The following is a 23,767-nucleotide window of genomic DNA, read 5'->3' on the forward strand; positions in this document are numbered from 1 at the left end:
AAGGTATGAAGAAAAATTAGTATTCAGCATGAAATTGGAACTATGACCAAGTATTAGTCAAAAGCCACTGCTCAAGAAATTGCCTGGGACCCTCATAACTTCTAGCCAAAGATTTTAGACAGAGTATATAAGGTTCCGAACTAGAGTGAGATGCCAGTGAAGACGGCAGCCTCAATCTTCTTCACTCCTTCTGTTGCATTATGTTTCTGTAGCTCACTGCTTACTGAAAGTTTCCCCTGAAACATCAGTCTCACTCCTGTTCTTTGCCTTCAAAGCACAACTGAATTTCCACCTGTCAAAGAAAATTGATCCAACTTTATTAGCCCACATGGATCTCTCAAAAACTTGAATTCTCACTTATCAACTCCATGTATTGTAACAAATAATTGTTTAACATAATATCGCACTATTCTTCTTTCATTTTAGGCAAGTTCCTGTGAGGTGAGACTTCATGTTTCTGAGTTTTTGGTATGCTGAAGCACAAATGTATGTGTAGAAAGTAATAATTTTGAAATATTATTCTTTACTTTCTTCATCAGAAGATATCCAAGATATAAAGAATTCAGAAGTCAGAAAATTCATGTATTCTCACCATAATAATCAGAAATATTCAGATGCTACTGTTGATCTCTAGTGATGGAAAGCTAGCTATTTTATTATAGCTCATTTTTGGAAGACTTATCCTTAAACATTTCTTCCAAATTGTGCAAATATAAACTCTTCAACGATGATCCTGTTTGAAATTTTGCCTAGGTTTCCATCCTTCACCATCCAGTTATATGTGTTGCCCTTTTTAATGTGCTTTATATTCATTCAAAAATATTTCCTTATTTTTGTATATGTTTGCCTGTAATCTGTATTACAATTTCTTAAGACTAAGGATACACCGAGTTTCTTTTATTTTTTATTCCATTCAGCTTACCTCAATATAGTATACAACCATATATTCTCAATAAATATCTCATTTATTAAGTTGAGGCTGTTTCCACAATCATGTTTATGTAAAATAGCCCCTCTACTAGTTTTGCTTATCTCTTTGCACTAACCAGTTTTCATTGCATCTGGAGACTCAAATGACATTACACAGGGGAGCACCTCAGTAAATGCTGTGAGTGACATGAAGTTGAGATAAATAATGAAATAGAAATATATTCAAGGTCCTAGCTTATAAAATATTTGGTTGAATGTAACCAGTTGACAATTGCAGTCTGTAAAATCATTCCTTTGGTTAAAAAGTAAACAGACAAACAACTATTTAAATATATACTGTAGAGAGAAAGCTATTTGACATAGGTGTTTTAATCAGCAATAATGTCAATACATGAACAGCATCATGAAATTGAAAAAATTTGTTCAATTTTAGGCTATGTTATCAGAATTGTCCTATGCGAGCACTGATAATCCCATATCACACTGTTCATTGTGTAGACAACACTTGAAAGTTGTGTATAATCTAGAGTGCCACACTTCTACGATGGTTAAAAGAAAGGGCAGGGGAGGGTCATGTTCAAATGATGCACATGATGACAAAGGAACATTAAACCAATCAGGATTCTAATTGGAAGAGATAAGATGCTTGAAAAGAAAAATCAATTTTTATATAGTGGATGGATTGTCACGTAGAAGAGGAATAATGTATGCACTTTATAAATAGACCGTAATAGGTGTAACTACGTTCTGTGGGAAGAAACTAAATATCTACTTGATATATATATAAGTTATTTCCGGTAGTCAGTGTGATATCAAGGTAGAAGGTCCTGTGTGACTGAGAAATCATTTTGAATGATGTTAATTACTGACTTCTAAATCTCACTACACTGTATGCTATAATAATCAAAACTGTATTCATGATAAATAGATAAATTAAGACAAGTTTAAAAAAAAAGAACATTAAAACTTCTCATCTCAAAATGGGATTACATTTTAAAATAATAGGCATGGGTTCCTAGGGAGAACTTATTATCAAAAGTTTCATGAATAACATAGATAGCGGGAGGCAGGGATTTTATGCCAAATAAAAATCAAGCTTTCTATTGGGGTTTGGGAAGGAAGTAAACGAGATGATCATTACACCCTGAGTCTACATTTCTATGCTATAAAACTAATTGATTTTAAGGGAAATGTAAGCTCATTTATTATAAAGGACAAAGGCTCCATGGAATTAATGGGCTATGTTTCAATATTCAGGCATGGAAGCCTAATGCAACAGATCTAACAGTGGGAATCAGAAAGATGTCAAAGTGAGGTATCCGCTGTGGTGTCAATAGCCATGAGCGGCCCAGCAATTGCTGGCTACTTCATTGAAGACAAGTGCCAAAAGCCAGATGATACTGTATTGTTTCTCAAAAAGACAGTCTTTCTAATTAAACTGTAAATACTAAAACCCGATAATAGTTACAATATGCAAAAATTATTTTTTTATATTTAAGTCATGTAAATTATTTTTTCTCCCTTCTAACTACCCCACCACCAACTAAAACACAGGTATAATGAGAAGAAATTAATTTAGCTTTTTTTTTTTTTTTTAGTCTCTTTTACCTTAAAATGCTATGGTAAAGTTTAGGCATCATTTTAGTCACAAAAATACACTGTCCACGATTAATAAACAGTATATGCAGCATGGATAGTTTTCCCCAACACCTAACACTTCCTGTGAAATTACTTGACCTGTAGAGATATTCTGATTTGCCCATTTCTTCTTTATCATCTCTACCAAAAAAAAAAAAAAGTCATTAAACAGCTACTCCATACGAAGCACTAGAAAAGATATCAGGAGAGAGCTATAAAAAGCAGATTTCTGTCTGTATTTATATGTGTGTAGATGAAAAGAGAATAGAATAACACATATATGTATCACTTGGCTGCTAAAATTCAGTTCTCTAGTCCATGGTATAAACACAATACTTATATCTTATATTCACCATACATGTATGTGTGTGTGTGTGTGTGTGTGTGTGTGTGTGTGTGTGTGTGTGTGTGTGTTTGCAGCCAAAGAATTTTATATGTAAAATTAGCCAACTGGACTCAGTTCAGATGATCTCGATTTTGTTGGCAACATCGGAAGCATCATGGTCGAGAGCCAGTCAAACGTATGCTTTCTTCTCTTCATCAGGCCTGATGAGGGTATTGACGTCGGCCACGTCGAGATCATTGAGTTTCTTCACAGCTTGTTTGATCTGGTGCTTATTGGCCTTGACATCCACAATGAACATAAGTGTATTATTGTCTTCTATCTTCTTCATGGCTGACTCAGTAGTCAGGGAGAACTTGATGATAGCATAGTAGTCAAGTTTGTTTCTCTTGGGGGCGCTCTTCTGAGGATATTTGGACTGTGTTTGGAGCCACAGGGTCTTGGGCAGTCGGAAGGTGGGTGATGTGAATATCTTTTTTTTTTTTTTTTTTTGTGCCTGTGGATGCCATTCAAGAACAGCTTTCTTTGCCTTGAAAGCCTTTGCATTGGCTTGGGCTTCGGAAGGGGCAGGGGCTTCCTTCTTCACTCTCAGTGCCATTTTCGTGAAAAATTATTCACTATTTTTCACATTTAATTTTCTCATTAAAAATTATTTGTTGAAAAAAGAAAGTCTTTTATAAGGAAGTTAAATTATCTGTATTTAAAATTAAGCATGCATTTTTGTGACTAGTGGAAGTTTGAGATTTAAAATACTAAACAAATTTCTGAATTTCTATAAAATATTGATTAAAATTTATATATTCAGAGATAGAAGAGCTAAATATAATCTTAAAAATGGAAACTTGGAACAAGTTTCTGGATAATGAATCTGGATAACTCTCTAAATTATTATAATTGCCATATTTGTTAAAATATTTTATGTCCTAATAGTATAAAGGGAAAACTGCTTTGTTAATATTTTTTTCATAATTTTAGTAACAGGTAGAGTTAAAAGTGAGATAAATAACCAAACATTAATAAGTTATTAGCAGATATTTAGTAAGGTGCAAATAAAATCAGTTGTCTAGATAATTGCACTTTTATTCTACTCAAGGCAAAACTTAGGAACAGTCTAGCTAAGTCAAAATGATATCTGAAATATACCTATTTACTATAGGCATAAAGAGCAGGCATCTTTTTAAAAACAGGAATTCAATATTTAAATATAAAATGTCCCTTATGATGCTCATAATTCTATTTACATGAATGAAACAAAAGTAGAGCTACTTTTCACCAGAAAGGATATTAATGTGGTTAGAAAGATTTTAAGATGAACCTTTCAGGCACATCAATAAAAATCATCCAACATAATACTATTAAAAATCCTAGTGGTATTCTACTTGGATGTATTTATTGCTGACAGACCATGTGATCCATGTTCATCACAAACTAATAATGTTGTCTTTATCTATTTAAATTATCTCATTTTAATATTTCAAAAACCAAGAAGTCACAGCAAGGAAGCTAAATTAAAAAAAATAAATAAAAACTCTCTAGAGCCCAAACATTTCTATAGCTATTTTTCTTCTCTGCTTTATTTATTTCTGGTGACTTATTTGTAAGATTTCTTTGAGATTATGAGAAATTTCTATTTAGCCAATTGTATTACAGTTCAAATTTAAAACCTAATAATTCATTCTTGATACAGTGAAAACATAAAAAAAAAAATTCTATGAGACTGTTTGGGGTTTGGGAGGGAAGTAAACGAACCCAAAACACAATATATAATATAAAATACTCAAAAATATAAATGTTCTCAAAATATAATATAAAATATTAACTTGAGTGTAGTAATTAAAATATTGATTTATATTTAATAAAGTCTTTGCTTATTAATTATAATTTCCATTAATTCTTTGAGTCATGCATTTCTAATCTCGGTAAGGTAAACATTCTAAAAATTCAGAATATCCTGTTCCAAAATATTATTGGCAAACCACTGGTTTAAAGAAATATTATTTGTTTGAGGTACTTGAAACTTTAATAACCTTAGTATGTCACAAACTTTCAAATCACTGTGGGAAAACATCTGGAATCTCTATACTTGATTTACCTGCCTCTTGAAGTCTTTTGTGGGTAATGGGAAAGAAAATGCTTAGAATGATGCAACCGTGTCTACCTCCCCACCTCATGTGCCCCTCGAACCTGCTTTCCTTTGGGCTGATGATGGCCTTTCCTGATGCCTTCGTTCATTTTCTTCCACCATTATACCTCCGTAACAGTGACTCCTGCTGCCTTTCTCTGTTTATCTTTTCTATACCCTCTACTCTCTCTTTGGATACCACTACTTTTCCTCAGTTTTATTGAGATATAATTGACTTTTAACATTGTGTAAGTTTAAGATATACAACGTGATCATTTTATATACGTATGTATAGCAAAATAATTACCACAATAAGATTAGTTAACACCTCCAGCACCTCACATATACCATCACATGCCACATCTTTAAAAATCCTTTCTTGATCCTTCTGACTAAGTATATGCTTGTCAAAGCATGGGTGGGTTTTTCCTTTATCATACATTATTATGTTTTTTATATTTATATTTATTTATATTCTTGCATGTATGTTTACATTAATTTGTTGCATTTTTGTGTGTGTGTGTCATAGTTTTATAATTACTTGTCTCCCTTGCTAAACTGTTATTTTCTAGAGTTCAGAGATTCTTCCTATTTCCATTAACTGTTGTACTCCCAGCTTAACTTAATGCCCTCAGCTCTTATTATGAGTTCATCAAAAATAAACAAATAACCCTGAGAAACAGAAGGTTACACATATATAATCTACTTGAATTTACTTTGGTGGAAAGCATCCCAGAATTTTTTCATTCTTTTTAGATTTTTCAACTGTCTTTTAATGACAATCCTAGCACAAAGGTCTTAATTCAAATGTAGTACTAAGAATTTCTGATTTAGCATCCTCTTCCCATATCCCACATATTTGAAAGAAAGTACAAGGGTTTCACAAAATTAATTTTGGTTTAAATGAGCTGGTTCTCTAGAGTAGGAAGTACACTGTCTTACCTTTTTTCTCTCTTTCTCTCATCCTCCATCTTTCCTTCCTTCCTTCCTTCCCTCCTTCTTCCTTCCTTCTTTCCTGCTTTATTAAACATCCTACATATAGTCCTTTCAGAAAGAGTAATACTGATATATTTTTGATTCAATAGCTCTGTTCGGATTGGAGATTCTTTATGTACCTTCTTTTCATACCTAATAGATGAAAATAATTATTTTAGCTTTGGGGGAAGATTTTTATTTTTTATTTTTCCCTACAGCACTCTCTTCTCAGTAATCTAGATAAATTGCAGAGCAAGTACATTGTAACCTTGGTGAATTTATCTAAGAGAACACTCACATAAGCTTGAAATTAGTATGCCCCTGGAGACTACCCTATTTTTCCTTCTTAATCAGACCTTTAGGTGAATAGTCAGTATCTTAGAACTGAACAGACAGAATTTGCAAGCTGAGTAATGTTAGCTCACAGAGTGCATTCTTTAACAGTTGGAAGAGAAACTGTGACTAAGTGACAGTGAGGTTTTTACTTGCATGCTGTTGGTAACCTTCTCTCCCTATACACAGGCAGAGGGCTTCCTTGGTTAATAGGCTGGGTTTGTGGAACACTTGTCCCTTGATGCTGTGTCTGAGCCCTCAGGTCACAAGACGGACAATTTACATCCATTTACCTGACACTCTTTATACTCAAAGGCTCCCAGTCTAGTCCCAGAAAGCCTGACCCTAAATGGTTTGATAAACAGGAAGGCAAGAAGTACTACATTAACACAGTTCTTATATTCAGTCAAGGAAAAAAAAAAAAACTATAGAAACATAGGTATACTCTACACTCACTCTGCTTTTACCAGGCTTTTAAACTGACATTAGTGCTTACTTGCAAAAGCTGATTCAATTTAGAAGATTAAATAAGAAGAAACTTCTGTGTATTTTCTAAATAATCTAGCACTAAGATTGTTTAATTTTTTTTTATATACATAACCATTTATAGTAACATGTCAAAAAAGGAGAAGTATTATATAGCTTTTTGTCTCTGTGTGTTTACAGCATAGTTTCAAAGGACTTAAAAATCAATTAAATTAGTGCCTAAGTGAATACTTTCAATTATAATATTTTCTGATTCATAAAAGTTATAAACTCAAGGAAGTAGTTTATTTTTTCTCCTCTAAATGATTTAAATGGCATGCAACTTTAAGAGACTGCTATTTAAATAACTAGAGTAGAGGCTTATTTTGACCCAGCTACTGGGTATCCATGCTATCAAGATAGGGAGATGTTAGCCCACAACATTAAGAAAACCTAGAACTAAACTGTAGAGTCATGAAGATTTTATTTGCCTGTTTATTTTTCTCTTGACTTATTTTTGATGAACTCTATGAGATTTTAAATGTATTTTCCTATACTAATTTTTTGCTTCCTTCATTCAATAAATGTTTATTGAACATCTACTCTATGACAGGTACTATAGTAGGTTTTGCGGAAACTGCAGTGACCAAAAGAGAAAACTTCTGAATTTGTAAAGCTCACTTTCCAGACAACATATATTTCAAATCCATATATAAGATAATGCCAGGTAGAGCTAAAGACTAATTTTTTTAAAGGAAATTTCAGGGGACAGAGGGTACTGGGTGGTACTAATTTAAAATGAATGATCAAAGAATGCACATATAAAAATATAAATTTGAATCAGAGGCTCGAGTAAATTGACTGCAAACTGTGTATATGTATAAAAGAAGATTTTTCATGCATGGGGCAGCAAGTGCAAAAGTCTTGAGGAAGTGACTCATTTAACATATTCAAAGAAATTGGGAAAAGGCCAGTATGGCTGATATAGATTTAGAGGAGGAGAAGGGAAAAGTAGGAAATTATGTCAAATGATGTAGAATCTTGTAGATTTAAAGGCAATGGGATGCAGTGGAGGGGAGCTAGGAGTTCATCATCTGGTTTTCATTTCTCACTTCAGTCACTTGTCCATTATTCATCATATGACAATTTGAAATAGGAATAATTAATTGCCTTGAAAATAGAAGAGCAGTAGTCAATTATAAGGAACTAATATTTAAGTTAGTATATTGTTAGAAAATAGGTTCTCTTCTCTCCTGTAACAGTCACGCAGTGAGAATTATCAGAGAAAGAAGTACCTCAGACTCCATTTCTCTCCTATCCCCATCTCAAGATACACAAACTTTGAAATCAAGCAACAGATATTTATTATTTTAGTTGGCCTTTGTGGTTGCAAGCTACAGAGATCCATTCATGCTCATGTTGCTCCAAATAATAGGTGATTTATTTTAAGTGCAAAGAAGAAAAAAAATGCAATTGAATAGAAACACTGATAGGGGCAGATTCTCCCTTCTATGGAAGAATAATCATTTACCTTCAGAAACTAGCAATTCTTTTGTTTAACAAAGCTCTTTTAATGCCTTGCTTGGCTAAGAAAAGCCAGACATTCCAGACAGTTAGCCTAAATGGAATTGTCTAGGCAAAAAGATCACCACATCACTCTGCCATGAACAATCATTTTGACTTTTTTTGTCAGGCTTGGAGGCAGTATATGGATAAAGAAGGCCCAAGCAACTTAGCTTGGGCAGGTGCAAGAGCAGAGTAAGAATGGAAAGAACAGGGCCCAAAATAGAGGTGACTACAATAATTACCCTAATTTTCTGCTATAGACAGTGGCTCTCCTGTGAGGATGCAATATCATATCTCTTTTTTGCTAAACATCTTCTGCATCTCTCTTCTTTATGTCATATATCTCTGCTTCAGAGTTAACACTCCAACACAACTTCAGGTTATACATGGCCATCATATTGAACTTTTTTTTTATGTTTACTTTTCACGTTTAGCTTTCACTGCTATTGATTTATACCCTTGGTGCTTTTGGTTTTGCAAATTGCTAAGATATTCAGTTTGATTGACTTGGAGCTGAACTGAGCTATGAAAAAATGACGGAAGGTTTTGGATGGATAGCGCTTGGAAATTAGAAAGAATGAGATAATTAAATGCCATTAGTAGAAGAAAACAGGAATTAAGAAATTGTGTTTAATGAACACTGAGTAAGACAGAATCTTAGAATCAGGGTTGTATTTGGGATACTTAAGATTGGAAAAAGCAAGACAATTTAAGGAGTACTTCTTACTTGTTGATAGAATAAAATAAATATATGTGACTCCATGATTTATTTCTACTTAGTTGTTCTCTCCTGAACAACAAAACAATATAAATTCATTTTTAATTAGAAAAAATAATTCATATGTGAACAGGAGACCAAGAAAACACATCAAGAATATTGCTCGTTTATCATACGCTATTCACTGAGGCCAGATTTCTGGGTTCTTTACCTTTTCCACTGAGAGTATCTATTCTAATTTTTTTCATTTTACAGATGAGGAAATGGAAACCCAAGGAGAGAGTTTGAATTTATTGAGATCACAGTTTATTGAGATTGCAGCTGAGACAAGAATACAGGAGTTTTCTGTCTCATGGCAGTATTTCCATTATACCACGTTGCTGCTGTTTCATCATAATGCTATAAACTTTAACAACAAAAATCAATATATTTAAAATGTAGTTTGTGCTTTTTGCCCTATTATCCTATGTTAAGTGCTGCTATGTTCAGTTGATGCTGCTTTATTATTCTGTTGTCTGTATGTTGATTGCATTTATATTTATCCTTAGGCTTGGAAATTTGCTATTCTAGGGATACATGAGAGAAGGAGATAAGAGATACTACTGTGTATACTATTCTCTCTGTCTTTTATATATTACTGTCATTACATACCTCTTTATTTTTTGGAAGTGTTGTAAAAGATTTAGGCGTTCACACTGTGTTGAGATTCTTCAGGACAAAAATTACACATCATTCTTTATTCTGTGACAATCACAATTGCTTTTAACTGACCATTGCTCAGATTTCAAGAATGCAAGAAAAATAGTTTTCATTTTTTTAAAAAGATAAATCTGCATTTAGCTGCATATTCTTTATACTCAACATCTCCCAATGCCAGTTACAAAAATACCTTTAACCTTTTGCTGCACTTTTCATTGAGTAAAATGCATCAAGCATTTTTCACATGTGCCAGTTTAACTACTCTATGATGTCAGAGATAATTGTTTTGGCCTCAGGGAAAGAATGTACTTTTTGCTGCAAATGATGGTTGCAAAACCATCTAAGTAAAAAATGAACTAGTCGTGAAGTCTTAGGTTTCTTTATCTTATCAATTATTGAAGAAAGAAACTTTCTTTAGCACAAGGAGAATACTAAAAATGTCAAGATAAAATGATGGGAAATGAAGTTGAGGGTAGAAACAGGTACAGAAAACAAGTTTGAAGTCAATAGCTTTTTTAATGTATGAGATAGGGGATGTGTTAACTACATTTATATTTTATCAGGTGAAATTATTTCTGTTTTAAACACAATAAAAAGGAAAATTGAATTTTACCATCAGGAAGAAAGTTGAGTCCAGTCATGACCTATGAAATCCACATCCATTTTTTCCTGGAGAATTAAACGTACTTAACTAGTACAGCAATGAACAACCAAAGACATTGTACAAAATCCAAAGTATATGCACGTTTCATACATACTTCAAATTAATGAGTTATAGATTACTTGTTTATTTAAAAAAACAATAAACTAATTTATTTGTGTCTAAAAACAAAATTTATTAGAATATTTGGCTAGTCACTAAGCAATGATCAATCTTTTTCATTCTTAGGGCAGTGAAGATAAAGTTGGGTGCTTGATATCTTTGTCATTTGCTGATTTTGTTATCAGAAAGAGGACAAGCAGGAATCCATGAAGGAGAAAAGATCACTTCCCACCACTATCCACCACTATCCATAAGTTATGATTTTCTAAGTTTCTTAAAATATCAAAATATCCAAAACTTGCAATAAAAACTACTTGACATTTAATTTGTAGGCACTTCTCATAAACAAAAGTTTGTCAAAGATCTACCATGACCTAACTTTTTTTTTTTTAATATATAGATTAACTTGGCCTCAAAATATAGAAGAATGGATGATACCAATTCAAATTTATTGTGCATTAAGAATTGACAAAGATGCTGTGTTTATCTCTTACCTTCATGATGTCATTTAATTTTCACTGCAATCCTGTGAGGATATAATATTATAAATCCCATTTTATAGGTGTAGAAGTGGAGACAGAGAGTTAAAGTTAAGGTTATTTAGACACTAAGAAGTTCTGACAGATGACAAATCCCTTTTCCCTCACTGCTCTTCTGCCTGCCTTAAGTAGATTTAAGGCCTTTGGAGGTGAGATTAAAAGAGTAGTAATTTCTAAAATTAGAATATTTCCAGAGCAGTCACTGGAACCCATTGAGAGAAAATCCAAAGAGGAAGATATAGACTTGGCTAGAGTCTCCCGAACAACTTCTCTAGGTATGCAAATTATATATTCAAAGATAAGTGCTCTTTACTTATATCTATTTTACCTCAAGCTACACTGTCCAATATGTCAACCATTAGCCATCAGTAGCAACTGAGCACTTAAAATGTGTTAGTCTGAAGTGAAGGTGCTATAAGTAGAAAACACACATTAAATTTTGAAGACTTGGTTCTAGAAAAGAACATTAACTATCTCAGTAATAATTTTTATATTGTTTACATGGTGAAGTGATAAAATTTTGGATACATTGAATGTAATATGTTATTATAATTAATGTTACCTTTTAAAATACTTGTTAAAATGTGGCTACCAGAAAATTTAAACTTATGTTTGTAGCTCACATTATATTTTTATTGAACATTCTGATCTAAAGTGCTTTCTGCCAACTCTCTTGTTTCGAAAAGAGATTTAGTGAGTTATACTATGTCTGCTCCTATTAAAATGACTTTATGAAGTTACCCAGTATCTAAACTAGATTCTTCTCCTGTAAGAATGTAAGTGGTCTTTTTATTTTCTCTTGATCATCCTGTAATCTATTTATTTACTTACCTATTATAATAGTACTAACTCCTCATGACCAAAATAAATTTTAGAATTTTATTTTAGAATAATAATATGGAGGGAAGCATGAAAAACTATGCCACTCCCTTAGACATGGGTATGTATAATGAAAAGGAAACCAGATTAGTCCCAATGGTTGATGTGGGATAGATAAGAGAAGCTAGGTAGCATGTCAAAATCTGATAAGAAACTTAGGGCTAAATATTGTGGTTCTAGGACATTGTCATAGGTGAAATAATCAGAGTTGCAACAATTTCATGTTGAGATGAACTAATTTGTTTCTTCAAATTGGTTATGAAAGCAAAAGCTTCCCTATCATTAATTGGGGGTTAGGATCCCATAACTGAAAATTAATTGAGAAGATTGGGATGAGTTGGGAACCTAGAAAAGACTCATATGACAGTTGATGAGAATGAGAACAATAAAAAAAATAATAATATAAAGTAAAACAGAGAGGTATAATATAATAAAAAGTTTAAAGTGAAATATATTAACACTGCTACTGGAACAGTGGGAAAAATGATTGATTACCAGAAAGACAAAGGACACTTAAAAATACAAAATACTTTAGTGAAATGAATAAAATCACTTGGCAAAATAATCCTATTTTCATTAACAACTTTTGGTAACAAAGTAATGGAGTAGCATGGCCTAGATATCAGAGCTAAATTTCTGCCATTCACTTTCATTTGAAAGAAGCAAATTTGAAACAAAATTACTGTTACTAGAAATCATTTTAAATAGCAACTAACTTCCAGTTTATAATAAAGAACCAATACAGATTAAGAGCAAAGACATACCCAATTTGTATATGACCGTATCAATAATTATCCAAGTCATTGAATTTAAATGTTTTTAGAATTATCAAAAATAAAATCATATTTAGCAAAATTTAATAGTTAAATATATTTTCAGAGGTTAAAAATGGCCATCTCACTTATGAAAATGAAAGATTTTTACATCTATTGAAAATTTATAACATCAGATACTGATAAGCAGAATTCAAATAAAAAAAACTTGTGTTTAATATCAGAGCATATGAGGAAGACAGTTGAAAGTAACAATAACAGCTCCTACTTCATTTAATAATTCACAAATATTGAATGAGAGTCTACTACATGCTACCCACACTTTAAGGTTCTGGGAATTTGGCAGTAAACAAACAAGGCTATTATAAAGACAAGAGATGTTGATGTTTTGTGCCACGATAATTGTGTGGAAGGGTAGAGTGAACTGGATTGATCCTGAGTATATAATGAAGGTAGAATCGTTAGGAATTTTGTTGACACATCTGAAGTAGGGTGTGATTGAAAGAGCTGTAAAGAATGCCTCTAAGTTTTTTGTCCTGAGAAACTGAAAGGATGGAATTGCACTATGTGAAAAGTAGAAGGATATGAAAGAAACATATTTCAGAAGATAAAAACCTCAATTTTAGACACGCTAATTTGAAATGCCTTTAGACACAAAAGTACAGGCTGGTGGTTGAATATGTGTGTGTCTAAAGTTCAAAGGAGAGGTTTTCATTATAGATACAAATTTGAAAATCACCTAGCTTGCGGATGGCATTCAAAAATATAAACTGAACAATACCCTCGATTAACTGAAATTAGATAGAAATACGAAGGGGTTCAGAGGCTGAGCCAAAGTCTAGAGATTAGTGAATTGGGGAGGAACCACCCAAAGAGACTGAGAAGGAGCCTCTATGAGGAAGGAGGAAAAATCAGAGGGTGGATTTCTTGCCGGCAAATAAATAAAATATTTCCAATAGGAGTTAGTCATCAATTGTGTAAAAACGCTTACATTTTAATTAAGTAAGATGAGAACTCAGAATAACCACTGGCATTGACTAGAACAGTTTGTTGGAGTGGTGGCAATGGAAGGTTGGTTGCAGTGAGTTCAAACTAGAATGAAAGCATAGGAATAAGAGACAGTATATACAATTCATTTGAGGAACTTAGATGTAAACTTATAAGAGGGGAGAGTGGGCCTACAACTACAAAGAAAGTAGAGCCAATAGTTTTGTTTAAGAAGAGAGAAATAACTGCATGCTTTTATGCTAAAAGGAAAGATTCTGTGAGAAGGTGAAAACTGCTCGTGTAGAAAAGAAAGAGTAATTGTTGGGGTTCTACTGCAGCCCAATAAGAGGTGTGGTCTGTGCACAAATGGAGGTGCTGATTTTCACCAGTAATAGCAGAAATAGTAGCAAGAGAAAAGGCAATGTACACGAGCACAGAGTTTGAGAGGTGGGTAGATGTATTGGTGGCATCATGTGCAAAGTTCCCTTTTGACTGTTTCTATTATTCTCAGTAAAATAGGAAGTAGAATCATCACATGAAAGTAAGAATAAAAAATGTATTGAAGGTGAAAAGAAAGAAGAGATATAACGTGGTAACTTAACTGAAAAGTGAACAGATTGAGAATATAGTATATAAAGTGAGTCCAGTCAACATGTTGTGTGCTCATTTGCAACTTTAGCTTCAGGGAAGTATGGAATAGTCTTCACAGCAGCCTTATGAGGTAGGTATTATTGTCATCCCCATTGCAGAGCTGAAGAAATGCAGGAACAAAGAAGGGTTAAGGAAATTCCCCAAGTTCTTAGAATTAGTAAGGGTTAGTCTCTGGATTCGAATCTATACACAATTTATGCTACTTATTGTTACACTTACTGTTTCCGTGAATTGTGTATTTCATGAATATGCTAAGGATCTGACTAGCGCAATTAGATGATCTTAGTGCTATTGTCGAAGACATACAGCGCAGAAAATGGAGGTTTCAAGAATGGGAACAAAGGAACAAGAAAATTATTGCAATTTTGTACTTTTTTTGTGGGGAGGGTCTGTCAGTTTTTCAGAAATAGAACACAGTTCTAGTTCTTACAATATCCATATTTTAGTATAAAATAGGCAATTAAATTATCACAATATACCATGGTAGGTACTATACTTGATGCCTAATAAAACTAAAGAGAAGGAGTGTTCATCATCCTTAGAGAAAGTTGGAAGAAAAGGTGTCAACAATGGTAGCCAGATAGCAAGATGTTAGGAAGAGTCTTGAAGAATAAATACAAAGTCCTTAGGCAAAGTACAGCATATACAAAGGCATGAAAAAAAAAAAAAAAAACAACGAAAAAACAAACAAACATTTGCAGGGGCCTGAAGATGCTCCATACAGAGGAATGGCAAAAGTGTAGGAAGATTATACATGAAAGGTGGGCTGGGAACAGCTGGAGAACTATTTAAAAATCAGAGGGAGAGGAGTGAAATGAAGACACACTGGACTCAGTTTAGAAGATATATTGAAAAGAAAGTGGGAGAGAATATTTGAGGCAACAAGACCATTTTAGTGATTATTGCAGCTGCCCAGTAACTAGGAGTGAAACAGTAATTGTGAGGGTGAAGAGATGAATTTCTGACTAACTGAAGTCTCTTGAAGTTGTTTCGATTTTAGCATACTTTTCATTTGTTTGTTGTTTTGTTTTATTCCATTCTTAGTATATCTGGTATCAAAAATATTTGCTACATTCTCAGCATTCTAAAATTAAAAAAATTCTTTAAAATTGTTAAAAAATAAAAAATTATCAATAATTAATAAATGACAAATATCAAACTCTTCTATCAAAGTTTTGCATGTGTTATAGTTTGTGATATCATTTGAAGACTTAACTGACATATAGAAATTCAGTACAGATTTATTCTAACAAACATTGAAATGTTCCAAAAGAACTTGAATATATTAAATCCATTAAGGTACATATAAATAAAGAAGAAATAAATAATGTTACCCATTCTATATTTAACTATGAGAGAGAAACAATCATATAGAATAGCATCTTGATTTTGGTTAAAGACAATATAATATATTACATGTATTTATATTTACTGTCTCTATATGAAATTAAAACTAAAAATCAGTATTTTGGTTTGAAATGACTGTTGGAATGCTTATAAAATCCAAAAATATATCCTATAGGCTTCAAGATAATCTTGTTTATTTTATAAAGCTGCCTGAGATTTTCTTCACTAAAATGCTCTTCATTTGGTCATCCAAGCTAGTGGTCGTTTACTTTTTAGCATAAAATTGTTTATCTAGAATTCCCCTCTTGTTTACACAAGTAAGATTGTAAAGAGAGTATAGATATTGTGCATCATGAACAACCCTAGAAGCTGGTCAGCTGAGATTGGCTTCGTCATATGAAGACACCACTGGATGCCTTAGAGTGGAACATGGGAAGCAGGAATATCCCAAAGACAAATTTGTTCATCAAGAATCTGGCCTAACTAGCATCTTTTTTTCTCTCTTTTAGTTCTCTGTGCCCATAGTTGCATTTCAAATTGAAAACTAGTCAAGTTTATTTAAATTGGAAAGTCTCACATGATCTTATTTACCCCCAAATTTAAAAATTCACAGTTAAACAGCATTTTCCAGATCTACAAAGAAGTCAATCCTTGAGCTAATGACATTCCCAGCTATACTAAAAGGGCACTGCACCACATTGTCACTCAGGATACTCCTAAATATCAAAGAAGAAAGCCCATGTTTCAGTATTAATTTATTATCAGGGACAAAGCTATTTCTACTGAATTAGAGCTATGAAACTACAAATTAATGATCCATAAGTGAAGGATAAATAACTTAACTTCACAACAATAGTTAAAATTGATGTATGCAACATAATTCAAAACCTTCCCCCAAAGAGCTGAATTCTTAAAATCTAATTTAACAACCTTATCCTTCATTCTGAAAGTGATGTTTGCTCAGTAAATGAAAGTTAAAATCGAGCAGTTGTGACTCTTGCTTCCTTTTTTTAAAGGAGTTTGATTATAGTTAGTAATAATCTAAAGACTAGAAGTTACAATTTTAAAGAGAGAAAGAGGGGAAAAAAGTGTACCATACATGCTGGTCAGTTTTCCCTTTGGAAATATCTGATCTTATTCTGTGTCAAAGTCTATATGTCCATGATGTTATTTTTAAACCTTGAAGAAGGAGGAAACTGATTGATCTTAAATGATTTCTAAAAACCTATTTTTCCCCCATACTTTGCCCATTATAAGCCACAGGGATCAACCTGCCCCCTGCTGATAAACTCCATAGTTTGAAAACACTAATCAAACAAGATAGTGAAATGATCAAAGTGTAGTAGTCCGATTCCTCCATTCAGTGTATGACATATCTGTGAACTGAAGGAGAGCAGGAGATTTCAAATAAAGACTAAAAGAACTCTTTTAAAGCATTTCTTTTGTACTTGAAAATTTGTTCATTTTGAGCTATAAAAAACAGGAGAGCTAAAAGCCTAATGAATTCTTTTGATCTGGACATGGCGAGTTTTTAAAGAGAAAGTCTAAAAGGTTGCCGGCTGTCTGCTGTCCTCTAAAAATTAAAATCTAGCAAACTATCACCTCTCTCTCCACTGCTTCCTGGCCCCCACCAACATATTATATATTCCATTCATTTTAAAAAGAATAGAAACTACTACAAATGATTAGAGTGAAATATAAACCTACTCAAATATTTTAACCAAGAATAAAAGAATCTCTAACCTTTTTTTGTGGTACCATCAAGGGACTCTCCTGGAAACATTCAGATGAGTCACAGAAATCATTCAGTATGAATAGAGGGAATCTACGAACAGACATCAACCCTAAATATTCACTGATGGTAAGTTAATAATTTAAATTTGAGAAGTAATATATTTTAAAGTAATAAATGAGGGACTGGTTGGATGTGAGCATCCAAGTCCCTCAATGCATAATAAGGCATTTAAATTCATTTTTAAAAATTGGAATCTTGTGCTGGCTAAACAAAATACGTCCACAGCAAGATGCGATTCACATTTTGTGCTCCAGTCTAAAGCATTGCTATTTAAAGTGTGGTCTATACATGAATCTCATCAGTTCCATCTTGAAACTTGAAAGATATATCAACTGTGTTCTTAAAATGATTTTTTCCTTTCATTTTTATAGATTTCTTTGCATGTGTATGCATGTGTGTATGTGTTTCTGTTTTGTTTTGGTTTGCTTTTTCTTCTTGCGTTAAATTCAAGTTCAACCCGAAAGTTTTAAATATAAGTGATAAAAATGAATAACATATAGTACAAATCTTTAAGTCTATAAAATCGTAGTAGAAAAGTAGATAAACAACAATTCAAAACAAATATATAGTTGTTTCCTTGAGTACCAGGCATATACTATTTTATTATAAAGAAAGAGAGGGAGGAAATTATAGTAGGTATGTTCTGGTATGACAGAATTCATTTTTTGAAGAAATCATCAATTTCACTAAATGCAATTATGATGAGGCTGCCTGTTATATTCCCCAGAGGTGAGCATAAAACCAGGCAGAAAAATCATAGCTATCACAATAATTAGGCCTAAACTGGTCAAGTAATTCAAGCAGTGTTACTTCTGAATGGCATAAGGATCCTAATAGAAATCAATTTTTTTTAATCAGAAATTTCAAGAATTGAGAAAGATATGCACATATAATGTGCATGTACATATACACACATATATATGTATGTGTGTTTATATAGAGAATTGTATGCAAATATTTATTGCAACACATATTTCTTTATAAAGTATAAATGTCCATTAACATTTGTAAATAAAAACCTACACACAGAATGAAGCCAATTATAGACACCAAGAAATGGAGAAACATAACTGTAACAGAATTATTTAAAACCTTGGGTCTAGACATGCCTAGACTGGAATTCATTCCTGGTCTTTCAACTTACTGAAACATTAAATTCCATTTCCATTTTTATTCCAAGTAGCTTGTGTTAGATCTCTATAACTTAGAATGGGAAGATTCCTGACTATACCAGAACTAACATTTACTGAGAACTCTTTATGTAAGAAAAGTATGTCATGTTTTGTTAAATATATTAATTTAATTACTACGATGCCTCTACCATGTAAATACTATTATATTCATCTTACTGAGAACCGAGGCTATAAACAACTAGAGGTTAAATAAGTGGAAATGATTATTCAGATTTGGGTTTAAACCTATCTCTGTTATCCATATCTATGTCACCTTGCATAGTTCAATATAAAAGTATAAAAATTTTCTCTAAAATGGTAGAGAGAGAAAGAAAGAGAATGCAACTAGCTAGGAGTTTATGAAAGTCTTCACAGAGGAGATATCTTTAATCTAACTAAGCCCAGAGGTGGTGGTAAAATTTCAAAAAGTCAAGAATATTCTAGAAAATGCAATTACATGAATAATGGCTTGGTAGTTCTAGATTTTGAACATATTCAGAAGTGGTGCAAACATATTTTGAACATAGGGAGAAAGAACTGGGAGACTCGACTAGATAGCTTCATTAATACCATATTGTACATCTCTAACTCTAAGGTGTTCATTTTTGACTTAGCTTATCAGACATTTGGAATATATTTAAAAAAAAAATGAGCTGAGCCATAAACTAATAAGACTTTCCCTTTAGAATGACTGATTTAATCAATATGTATTGTGTGGATATGATAGAAAGAGATAACACAGAACACTCACACAGGAAGTAGTTTTAATAGTCTGGGTCCATTCTTTGTAAAATTTTTAAAGCTCTATATAAATACGTTATAATGATAGATAAAAAGATTGATCTATGGGAGTTTTATTTATTTTTTTATTTTCATATTTTTTATAAGAACCAAAAATGCTTATATAGCAACACAGCAGTAAAGAAATTTGAATAATTAAACCCCCACATTAAAAAAAAAGTTAAAATTATACCTGCTTTTAGTAACAGAAAACATGTAACTTTTACTTGATAATCCATACACTCTAGGGTTAGATGTGTGAGATGTGCTCCAAGGTGTAGGGAAGACTGCAATTGTGAACAAAAGGCCTGAACTAGAATAGCAAAGAGGAGAATAAAAAGGAGAGGAACCTTTGAAGCAACATGAAGGAGGTATCTATGTTACATGGAAAATTGCTAGAAATGTGAATTCTTGGGCTCCATCCTAGACTTACTAGAAAACTCAGGGAATGGGGACCAATAATCTTTGTTTTAATAAGCCCTACTGGTGATTTTAATTCACTTCGAAGTTTGAGAATCACTTTCTTCAACTGGTTAGGAGCATGTGTCTGGGTTTAAATTTATGATTCTTTTATTAGCTGTGTGATTTTAAGCAAGTCTTATATATTGAGTAAGCTGAAAATTCTCCATCTGTAGAAGAATTCTCACTCAATAGGATTGATATAAAGATTGTATGAAATTGTTCTTGTCTGCCATGAAATAAACATGAAACAATAACAGCTCTTTTTATAAGGTGACAGATAGAGTTGTCTCAGATTATGCAATTACTAAAGAGGATTCCTGCTTCTCATTTTTGGTTATGGGAAGGACATTGGTAGTTTTAACAAAGAAAGCCAATATGAAATGTGATATTTCAAAATGAAGCATATGAATTTCATCACTCTCTATAATTCCTAGTCTGAACAAACTATGTGAACTTAAGCCAGTTTGTTGATCGATTTAGTCCTTAGTTTTTTAACGTAAAATGCTATGAATGAACTCAACGATGTCTAAGATTTTTTTTTTTAATTCTGCATTCCGTGGTTGTCTCTCATTTATCATTAAATCCTTCAATCAATCAACAATCAGGTTTAACGTATTGTGAGCAATGATGTAGAGAATAAAATAATTATAAAATACATGGCCCTTAATGGTACAATTAGACTCAGAATATTCAAATGAAAAATAAACTAATCCTAAAGGAAGTATGTGATATTTCGAAGGACAAAATTATAGCTGGGAGAAAAGAACAACAAAAGGCTGGCTGGTATAATTTTAAATTTGAGGCTACTAATCTGGAGTTTTTACTTCTAACAGGAATTCCTATATATCTCTAGGACATCCATTTTACACAGCCTAGATGACTCTCCGGAACTTCTATTCACTCATCAAACCTCTATCACTCATTTTACTGTTTTGTAGTTGATATTCATGCTTCTTAATTTCACTAGTAAAAAAACAAACAAACAAACAAAAACAAAAACAAAAACAAACAAAAAACACACATAAGAGCTATAGTAAACTCTCATCAACACATCTACTTATTCTTCTGCCCATATGTACTTCTTTCCCTTCCTTTGAGCTGTGAGAATGAATGAATGGACACTCTATACTTCTTTCTAAATCCTGCATTTCTTTTATGGACTAGTCCCCATACCCTTTTATGTACTCAAGGCTATCACTCTAGTAATTTTTTTTTTCCATTGAGGCATTTTATTTGAATATATGTATTATATCCCTAGAAAAAGAATCCTCAGATTTTTCCTCCTGTGTGTTTTCACTCTAGTAATTTTAACTTTTACCTCTATGTCATCAGATTTTTCGTCTTTATTGAATATTCCCTATGAGCACATACCTATGATTTTATTTCTCCTTGTTTAGTAAATCCCTCTCTAGACCAACTTTCCCATCAATGAACACCCAGTTTCAAGTCTCCCCCCATTTATTGCAAATTTTCTCAAAATTGCCTATTCATCTAATCTTCAGTTTATTGACTCTCATTCTCTTAAGCTTACTTCAATCAGGTTTTTGCCTCTCCCTGCCCCTTGCCTCCCAATCCAAATCCACTGTGCTGCTCTTGTCCAGGTCAGTGGTTACTTTTTGGTTGCTAACCTAATGGTCAATTCTTAGTCTACATCTTACTTAAGCTACAGTAATATTTATATCCCTTATACAGTTGAGATATCTTCTTTACTTGGCTCTTGGGACTGGTGACTCCAGATATTCCTCTTAAGTTACCTGTTGCTCCTTTTTGAGTCTTGTTTGCTACTTTTTCCTTTTCTTGTAAATCTTCTATAGTTGTGATATTTCAGTATTTGGACTGATTCTCTGTGGGAAATCACTTCTCAGATGATGCCATATATTCTCGCAAATTAAAATACCACTTATATTTTAATTATTTCCAAATTTGTGTCTCTAGTTAAGACCTATTATCTGAACTCCAGAATTATATATTTGATGTCTCCCTTTGGATATATAATAAATATCACAAATCTAAATTGTCCCAAACTCCTGATTTTTCCTCTAACAATGCTGCTACCTCCCCTGTAGGCTTTGCCTTCTCAAAGAACAATTGCCATATTCCTGTTACTTAGGTCAAAAACCTTGATACCATTTACATTCCTCCTATTCGCTCACCTAAAACAGCCAAGTCATCAACTGATACTGTAGGTTCCACCCTCAAAATATGCCCAGAATAATACCTCTTTTTACCCCTTCCACACTACGTGCTTTATCTAGGTCACTATTACCTGTCATTTGTTTATTTCAATAGCCTCTTTATTGGTCTTTCTATCTCTATGCCTGCCAGTGAAAGTCTATTTTCAATATATCAGCCAGGGAGAAGATCACATCACATCTCTGTTAAAATTCCTCCCATGGCTCCCCACATCACTTATAGTAAAAGGCAACAATCTGCATTAATAATCTGTAATCTGTAAGACTCCCATTCCTGGCTACTCAAAGTGCATTCCTGAGACCAGCAACATGAACATCACATTGTTGTATGTGCAGAATCTCATATCCCATCTTAACTTTTAAGTTTAAATCTGTATTTCAAAGGATCCCCAGGTTATTCCCATGCACAGACATTTGAGAAAATTTTGTCATAAATAATCTTCTATTTCTTTTCTCTCTGATTTTATTTTTTTATGATGTTCCTCTATCAATCACTCTATCCCAGACACTAATCTCTTTGCTATTAGGACTTTATATTTTCTGTGTAAAAGTGAGTTTTTCAGTCCAACAGTCACTGAGAAGCTGAATCCTGCCAACAATCATCATGAGTAGGTTTAGAAGATTATCCTCTACTAAATGAGCCTTGAGATGACTGCACCTATCCCCTACATCTTAATTTTAGCTTTGTAAGATATTCTGAGTTGGAGGATCTTGCTAAGCTAAGCCTAAGATTTCTCATTAAAATAAATTATAAGATAATAAGTTTGTGTTGTTTAAAGCCACTAAATTTTGGGGTAATCTGTTATGATAACTGATGCAAATATTATATACTGGCTTTCGCTTCTAGAAAGCTCATGACCTAAACAATTAACATACTTTTTAAACAATCACGAAGACCATGGTGAAGCTATAAAGGAAGCATTCACTGCATGCCTCGGCTCTCACGGTACTTACTTTTTAATTGAATAAATAAGAGAGACATCTTAAACCATTTTTTTTTTTTAATTTAGTCACTAGAGTAATATAATCAAGTATGAAAATTGTGTAATGTAAACCATAAGTAGGTCAGAGTTTAGAAAGAATAAGACTAATAAAGTTTGGGAAAAATATCATGGTTTAGTGTGACCTAAACTACTTTAAAGAGTGAGTAAGATTGTGTAGAAATTTATATAATTGTTAGACATGACAAAACAAGGCAAAATATATTATAACCCAATTTCAACATTTTCAGTCTATCTCAAATCACTATTTGTCTTTCTTCATCTCTTATAGTCTTGGTGGAACACTCTTTATTTTCCTCCTAAAAATCATTTTTATCAAGTTTCTCTTTTGTCAAATCCCTTCTTATTGACTAACAGCGCCTTTATGTTGCTACACTGTGTACTATACAAGTAAAATGACTGTTATAAAATCTTTAAGGATCTTAAAACTAAATGAGTAGAATACAAATCCCCAAGGACAAGACTAATTTGCAACTTGCTTTCTTTCTTGTCATTTCTCTTGTTAAGTAACCTTTAATATGACCTACAGGCATCAATAAACTCAAGACCAGCAGCAAGACATTTATGTTAACTCCCAGCTCAATAGAAAATATTTCTTTCCTTTTTTTCAGAATGGATTTAATTAGTTTCTATTTGA

At 32.7% G+C, this 23,767-nt stretch overlaps 2 protein-coding genes across 2 annotated transcripts in view; both read right to left on the reverse strand.

Moving 5' to 3' along the window:
- CADM2 (cell adhesion molecule 2) overlaps window positions 1-23,767 on the reverse strand; it is a 982,117-nt gene that overhangs the window by 336,638 nt on the left and 621,712 nt on the right. The window lies entirely within an intron of this gene.
- LOC120615098 (60S ribosomal protein L23a-like) lies at window positions 3,084-3,509 on the reverse strand. The gene has a single exon (XM_039878271.1). It carries the CDS (start codon window positions 3,507-3,509, stop codon window positions 3,084-3,086), a length of 426 nt encoding a protein of 141 aa, XP_039734205.1.

Source organism: Pteropus medius, unplaced genomic scaffold, assembly GCF_902729225.1.
Source record: "Pteropus medius unplaced genomic scaffold, Ma_sr-lr_union100, whole genome shotgun sequence".
NCBI lineage: Eukaryota > Metazoa > Chordata > Mammalia > Chiroptera > Pteropodidae > Pteropus > Pteropus medius.